This window comes from Citrus clementina, unplaced genomic scaffold (genome assembly GCF_000493195.1).
Source record: "Citrus clementina cultivar Clemenules unplaced genomic scaffold, Citrus_clementina_v1.0 scaffold_2, whole genome shotgun sequence".
NCBI classification, from domain to species: Eukaryota; Viridiplantae; Streptophyta; class Magnoliopsida; order Sapindales; family Rutaceae; genus Citrus; species Citrus x clementina.
Genome location: NW_006262688.1, coordinates 23,933,338 through 23,941,724, shown reverse-complemented (window position 1 = coordinate 23,941,724; position 8,387 = coordinate 23,933,338). Strand labels below are relative to the sequence as shown.

Sequence of the window (8,387 nt, the reverse complement as noted above, 5' to 3'; positions counted from 1 at the left end):
AGTACTAAAAATAACTTGAGTGAGCATCTTTTGTATAGATTTTATCTTAAAGTATGTTCCTATGAATAATATAATCGTATCTCAAAAAAACTGCAAATCCTGACATTATATGCAACAATAATTTTCTACGCTTTTTAAGTTCATTTAGAAGTTTCCTTCTAAGAGTATCCCAAAAATCAATGAATTTCCAATCAAACCCCTAATTTCCCTTGAAACAATAACACAAAGCCACAAAGAAAACATACAACCATTTCAACCAAAAAGTTTTCTTAAAAAATAACAACACCTGATTCCATGATACAATTCACTTCAAGCTAAGAGAGCAGTTAGGGAGAAGAGAACCCTAGTGGCTATAATTTCATTGTTTGCTTTTCTGGGTTCCTTTCTGTTCACCTTTTATCTCTTGTTTGTTTGTTTACTCACAATTTTTTTCCCCAACTTCTTATGAATTTTGATTTGTGTATGTACCTGTTTGTTCAAATTGATGAAAAGGGTAAAAACTTTTTCTCTCATCTTCTGTGCAAGTTGACCTCTTAGCATGTGGCGCATACTTTACAAGAACAAGGTACAAATGGTAGTCGATGGGGGAGTGAGTGAAAATGTGAAATTTTTTGCCAACATTTTACATAGCTTCTTCTTGTAATCTTGCAGTTATCAAATTCCCATCACCAAAGAATAGGGAATAGTGCTTGCTATACTTTCATTGTATAAATCCAAGAAACAAGTCTCCAACACAATTAATATGTATTGGTGGGGTAGAGTCATCCCAAAAAGAACTTACAAATCTAATGTCAATTTCAAACGTTTATAAATGATATTATATTATGTGCTTTCTGTCTCAGAGGTCTTGGGGTCTTCCTTTCTGTGCCAAAATCCAACATCCACGAGACAACCAAATAAATACCCACTCCCTGATCACAATCTTCAAGCTCTTTCTTCTGTTTGGTTGGTACCCAATTTACATTACTATTTAAAGAGGAAAAGCATAAGATTCTTTGATATGACTTTTTTTTATACATAAATTTTGATTAAAAAAATCTATTTATTTTCACACTATGCTTCAGTGAAAATATATCTTAAGTGCACATATCCGTACGTTTTGTTACAGTATTGAGATTTAAATATAATCAATGAACTATTATACTGTAGTTATATAGCTTTAGTTTAGACTTAAGTTTATATTTTAGAACGTGTAGAAGGTATAATTCTAAAATATATTAGAGATAATACAACCAATCAGTATATATATGATATGTATAATTAAATTTAAAATCACCACTGCTTACATGATACTTTTTTTAAAATAAATACACATATGTCATAACATTATTTATTTGTTGTATGACTAATATGATATTTTTGATGTATTCTAAAATTTCTCACGAAGAAAGCACGAGGGTAGAATTGTAGAAAATATTTAATAATTAACCCCGGCTATATGCAGCCTTTAAGAAGTGGACCACCGGCTAGATGTGTAAACACAGAATAGAGGTGCAGACTGTGTATGGCTATGCATGGCAAAAATTTCAACGCTAGTTCTGAGAAGTTAGTGAAATGATGAGTAATCACAACGGAACTAAATTAGAAACCAAAGACCGAAGTCTTGAAAAGTGGAAACAACAACAACAACAAAAACAAAAACAACAAAAAAAACAAACAACAAATCTCTGCTTAACCCGAAAACAAATATTTAAAAGCAATATAGCATTGGTTCCAGTTATTGGCTTTGGATCTTTTCCTTTGGCCCCTTCTTCTCTCCCCTCGATACCCACACGGACACGGCCACACACATTTCTTTCCCCTCTCCCTCTCTCCGTCTCTCGTTAACGTGAAATCCTTGACTCTCTCTCTCTCTCCCTATCACCCACAAATTATAAATACTTAAAGCAATTAATTAATTAAACAATCTCTTTCTCATCAATGCGAAAAACATTATACTTCTCAAATCTCTTGATTAAGCCTACTATTAATATTCATTTATTAACGATCTGAAAACGAAAGTCATTTCTCTCGCAACGTGCATGAACAGTTATAATACAATCTTTTGTCTCGGGGTACATTTGGAATTGAGATATTGTAATTTTTTTTTTAATCCGTAACTTTTGTGATTTTAATAGAATGAATCATTAGCAGTAAAATATAAATTAGTGTGTGATCAATATTCTCCAGTACTGTTTAGTACATCAGGATTAATTACTTCTTGACCTCAACTTTTCCTTAACCAAAATTTAGGCGGTTGGTGTCAGGTGGATTAGAAGTTTAAATTGTTGAATTTAATCTGCCTTACACTATCAATATCAATAATGGACATGTAGCGCAAGATTAATAAAAGCTAATGTGAATCCAAATCACGAAAGAATCATAATTAGTCACAATAAAAACATTCATAAAAGTTATGAAACTTAGACTGAACCTTTGTATGTTTGCAGGGCAAACCTATGGTACCACAGTTGTATGGTACCACAGCTGAATCCAACCATTGAATCTAGCCCACAGTTGTCACCAAAACTGAATTCAATGGCTGGATCCAGCTGTGGTACCATACAACTATGACACCATAGCTGGACCCATGTTTGCAATATACTCCATTGTACAGCTCAAATTGGAATTTCATAGCATACCAACTTGTTAGGAATTTGGAGTCCCACTCAAGATCCCATAAGTAAAAACATCAAACAAATAATAAATAGAAAATAGATGGAGAGTAAAATCAATCACACAACAAGAATTTATGCGGAAAACTTCTATAATGGAAAAAAACCTTGGCCGCTAGGGACGATGAGAGAAAAATTGACTATGTGAAAAATCATTACAATTACTCTAGTATTTTCTCTTGCATTAGAAACTATCTACTTACAGAGAACTAATTGTTGTGTATACAAACAAGTGAACTCAACCTCCCTATATATAATGATTAATGATTATTTCTTGTTGGAGGATTATTCCTTTTTTTGTATATTAAACTATCTGCTATCCGAAAATTATATTGGGTCCCGACTAATCCAAATTCAAGCCGGATAGAACCACTAGGGTGGCAAAGCTCTCCCAATAAATATTTAATGCATCTGCATTCTCAAGAATAAAACCAAAGACTTTTGTTAAGTTAGAACAACTATATGTCAATTGATCTACGCGCTTGTTAGTAGGATTATCTATTTTCTTATAACAATTATATTCATCCTTGAATAAATTAAGTTCCAAAAAGAAAAAATTACTTATTATTTAAATAGGAATTCAATTAAAGAAAAAAAATATTTTAAGAAATCTTTATTAAAAAAATAAGACATATTTCCTAACACAACTAAAGAAAAACACTCACATAGTATCAAAATTCAAATGTAAAATAAAAATGAGTGTTTCCCTAATACTTTAACTAGTACAATTACAAAAATACCCTAAAATAACTCCCTCTCCCACACAAGTCAACACCCTTATAACTTTCACATTCCCCTACAAATATACAAGTACCCACTTCATTTCTTTAACCTCCCAACACATACGCATAGACATTCACAATCTCTCTCTCTCTCTCTCTCTCTCTCTCTCTCTCTCTCTCTCTCTCTCTCTCTCTCAGTCACACTCAAAAGCCCAGCATTAACACATAATGGTGCAAAGCCACCAGATAATAATTCCCATGCAACAACAACAAAAAGAAAAGAAACTCAAGTTCTTCATCAACGACGACATTGACATTCTCATTGAAATCCTCAAACGACTCGACGGTCGCTCCCTCTGCGTCGCCGCCTGCGTCTGCCGCCTCTGGCGCACGCTGGCCCGCAACGACTCTCTCTGGGAAGAGCTCTGCTTCCGCCACGTGTCGTCCCCTCCTCCCTCCAGCGTCCGCCCCGTCGTTCTGGCCCTCGGTGGATACAAGAGGCTCTACATGGTCTGCTTGCAGCCCGTGCTGAGTCGCCTGGGCCTGGCCGAGTTGAACAGTCACCGTGTCAAAAGAACGTGGACTCGCGACGAACTGCAGCTCTCCCTCTCTTTGTTTTGCGTCGATTATTACGAGAGGCTTGGCGCTGCTGCCGCCGCCGGTGATACTGATAGATCACTCGGCGAATGTGATGCTTCCACGTCATCTCTAATGTTCCTCTGCAAGCCCGTGAACGTCTGATTTGTTGACTTTTTGTTCTTCTATTTATTTGTTTATTTATTTTTCCCTCAGTTCGACTCATCGAGAAGAAGCAAGTGATTGATTATTTAGCAGCATGCCGAAAAAATTAGGAAACGGGAAACCTATTTTGTTCTAGCAATATTAGTAGTTAGTACACATCAATATATTATAAGAACTCTACATTTGTTATGAAAAATAAAATAAAATCACATTTCTTGATTTTTTTTTTTTTAAATATTAGTGATTAATGAGTATTGCATTCGTTTTTTTTTTTTTTTTTCTGTTGGAGTTTGAATCTCGCTCATTTCATCGTCTCATGGTTTTAGATGATATGGAGCCTAAATCCCACTTGTTAAGGTAAAAGATAGATAATAATTTAGAGAGAAAATGGAAAGGATGGCATCTGGATTGTAGCTCTAGGTGAATTCAAATTGAGTGAGTAATATTAGAAGTAAATGATAGCTGGCTAATATGGTTTTGAAAGTGAAGGTTCAAAAGTGCTTCCAAAATTCATAACTTGCTTTCCTCTTGTCTTCTTTAATTTTGTTTTTATATATAGGCGCAGGAATATATTTTGTCCCTTACTTGCATGTACAAATGCAATAATTAATTTTCTTTCAACGTTCTCTCCCCCCCCCCCCCCCCCCGGGTAAATGATTTACACGTCTCGCGAACATCTATGGGTAGCCGTTAGATATAATATATATTATTAATTGTTTTATAATTCTTTCAATGATAATTCATAGGTCCCATTTGAGATTGATGTGATGCAGCTTGTTGTAGAAAAAAAAAATTGTAATTATTAAATAAAAGTTAATAATATATAGTAAATATAAATTTTAAATAATAATTTTGAATAAATTATTAAAGATATAATAGATTTTTTATTATACAAGTGAAAAATCGTATCAACATATCTTACAAACTATAGTAGCTAGTGTTTACCTAACATTTTAATACTGTAGTTTTTAAGTTACAGTTATCCAACATAAATTCCAAATGCACCCATAATCTAGTTTCTTCATGTCTTCAACATAAATGTGAGCCAACAACCAAATTGCAAGTATCTATTGTTAAGAGGATTGTTCTTCTTTTATTAACTACTCAAAATAGATGTCTATTTGTTTTATTATTATTATTATTATTCGAAGCATTGTCATGTTGTTAAGAATCAGGAAAAAATATTATTTATTTATTTTATACTATTTTTCATAACAACAATATTAGAAGTCATTTTTTTGTCCCAAAAAAAATAATTTCTATATGTGTGTGTGTGTGTAATTGGTTTCATAAGATGACATAACATACAACTTCGCAGAGATATATTGACAGTATTATCACAACATTATTTCTCTTTATCACATCAATTTAATAGTTAGATTTATAAAAATCTATAGCTACTTGCTTTTATGGCTCTCTCTCACTCAATTTCAATTTCAAAGTGAGGACAAAACGAAAAACAAGTTTACAAGTAAATATATTTCTTTTGGGTGGGGCTATTTGAACCACCAAGTCCTTCTCTACACCCGTTGTAAAAAAATAAATTCATTATTAAAAATTAAAAATTAAAAATCTCAAAATCTCAAAATTACCGTTCAATAATTTCTTTCTCTCTCTACCTCACAATCGTGTATTCTCTCTAGTCTCACATTCTGTAAAATAAACACTTAGTTTAACTTTCTTTTGAATTCATTTTTTGGTCTTTTTTAGTGTATCATGATCTCTATTTCATTTTTTTATATATATAATAGTTTTTTTCTTTATTTTCATTAGCTTTTCTATTATTTAGTAAAAATTAATTTTTTTATATTCATTAATTTTTATGACTGATAAAAATTTATTGATGTTCATTTGTAAATGGTGCGTTTTGGTCCTCTTAATTAGTGATGTTAATTATTTTGTAGTTAAAAGAATAATTCTGAATAAATTGATGAGAATTTATGAAATTGAGAATACAAAGACAAGAAAAGTTTAATTAAATAATTTTTCGATATAATATAATTCTTTATTAAAAAGATGGTGTAGATAATAAATTGATAGGTATCCCCACCCAAAAGCAAATAGTTGGAATGAAAACAACGTAAGACAAAATTAAATGCAAAATTTCGAATGTTAAAAGGAAAAGGACAATTGCACGACCCACTTGAGCCTTTGGGCACTTCTTTGGGCCGCCAATACTCATAGGTTCATTACGATCGCGTCTATTTTTTTCTCCCCAACTAAAATTATTTGGGACTCTATAATCCAATTAATGGTGTCAAAATTTAATGGTAAATTAAAGAAACACTAAATTTGATGCTAAAAACTAATATAAAACAATATTGATTGAGGGCAAGGAAAAATAAATAAACCCAAAAAAAGTTAGGTAAATTTTTCCATTTTCTTGTAATTTGGAGACATCAAATAAAATCTCTTTAAGGTTTTTGTTTTCACGTCAACAGAGACATGGGCCTCATGTTCAAATGGGTGGTCCAATAATGGCAATAATTTTCCAACCAACCTGAATGTTTAATAAAATATTAGGTAAAGACATTTTTAGTCAATTGATTTAAATAATATATATCAACATCTTAAAGCACTCACATCTATATTTACGATGAACTTATATATATATATATATCATTTTCTTCTCGATTGTTCTTATTGTTATTAAGCATAAATGACAACTCAATTTATTCTTATGTATTTTCTAATCAATTTTACCATATTATTGACATAACTGGAATAAATTATTGTTTTGATAGCATAAAGTTGTTGATTTACTTGTCTTATAATATATTGGAAGCTCTAGCTACAATGGTTCATTAGATACATGAGCTGATTATCATGAAATTTACAATGAATTTAAATAGAATTATTTCATTAAATATATGGCTTCGGAGTTACTTTTGTTAATTTATGATTTGAGTTCCGATCTCACTTTGATAAACTGATTCCTTCTGAAGTCTTTTCAATCTTTGGATGGTACAAATCAAGGAGGACCCCTACTTTTAAGATCTTTTTACTTAGTTAAACATCTCTTTTTCCCCCATTAGTTCCATCCTTCTCATTCTTGATTAAAGGATTGTATGATTTACTAAATTACTTAATTTTATTACTTAAGTTAAAGCTTTTGCCTTAGAGTCATTTATTGGGTTCAATCTAAGGGCTAAAATAATTGTTTAAGTGATATTAGAACTTCATTGAATATAAGACTTAAAAAAAAAAAAAGATAACATATTAAAACCTAAAAAAGAAAGAGATGGATAATCCTAACGCTCAGAGTTTATTTAGAAATACTTTCGGGAGGTTCAAAAGTAATTTTCAAAGTTCAAATCTAATTTTGATGTTTCGTAAATTTTTCTAAAAATTATTTTGGTAAAATCACTTTATCTTACATCATATTTTGAAAAGCAGGATAAGAAGTAGCTTCTTAAAATCAGATTTCAAAAATCAGTTTTATACTTAATATAATTTCATATATATTCTCATATATATATATTATAAAATCACAAATTATCCTTATTAATTAGGAAATAAAATCATTAAATTTTAAAAAATTATTATTACTAATTATATTGTGATAACAAAATAAAAAATAAAATTAGTAATATAAAATATTCATTTTAGTTGTCAGTTATTATGCATGCACAATAAAAAAAAAATTTAGACACATGTTTATAAATACGTAAAAAAATATTTATTTAACATTATGTTTAATTATGTCGTTCATATTCTTGTAGTAGTTTAACAGTGAAATTTACTAAAAACATACAACTATTTTCTAAACTCACAACACTTTTTAAAAATAAATTTTATCAAATATTTAATCGATTATCTTTACAATAGATTGTTTCTACAATATAACTAATAATAATTATTGTAAAAGCTACAGCCTTGATCGAATTATTATACCGACAAAAACTTTTCTTCGGCAATTTTCCCAGCGAAATTATAGGGGATTAGAAGTATAAGAATACTGTTCTTTGCAAAATTCCTTAAGAAAATTGCAAAATGTGCAATTCGTACAACTGGGAAATCGGGACAGCGGCTACCAGAAAAAGTGCAGATTTGACATCAGTATTCAGTACATCCAGCTTCTTGCCTCCGCTGACTCCTTTGAGAAAAATATCAGACACCAACAATCTTTTCCAACACTGTCCAATAATAAGTCATTAGTGAGCTTCTAAAGCCAACTTTTTGTTTTTGTTGTTGTTGTTAAATTTAGATTAAAAATTATTGTTACTGATATAACTCTTAAAAAAGAAGAATCATAACTTTTTCTCTCTGT

The 8,387-nt window shown here is 30.7% G+C and overlaps 1 protein-coding gene across 1 annotated transcript; it reads left to right on the top strand.

Annotated features, from left to right (window-relative positions):
- Nucleotides 1-3,548: 3,548 nt before the first annotated feature.
- LOC18052039 (F-box protein SNE) lies at nt 3,549-4,147 on the top strand. Its single transcript, XM_006447706.2, has one exon. It carries the CDS (start codon nt 3,605-3,607, stop codon nt 4,115-4,117), a length of 513 nt encoding a protein of 170 aa, XP_006447769.1. The 5' UTR covers nt 3,549-3,604; the 3' UTR covers nt 4,118-4,147.
- The last annotated feature ends 4,240 nt before the right edge of the window (nt 4,148-8,387 follow it).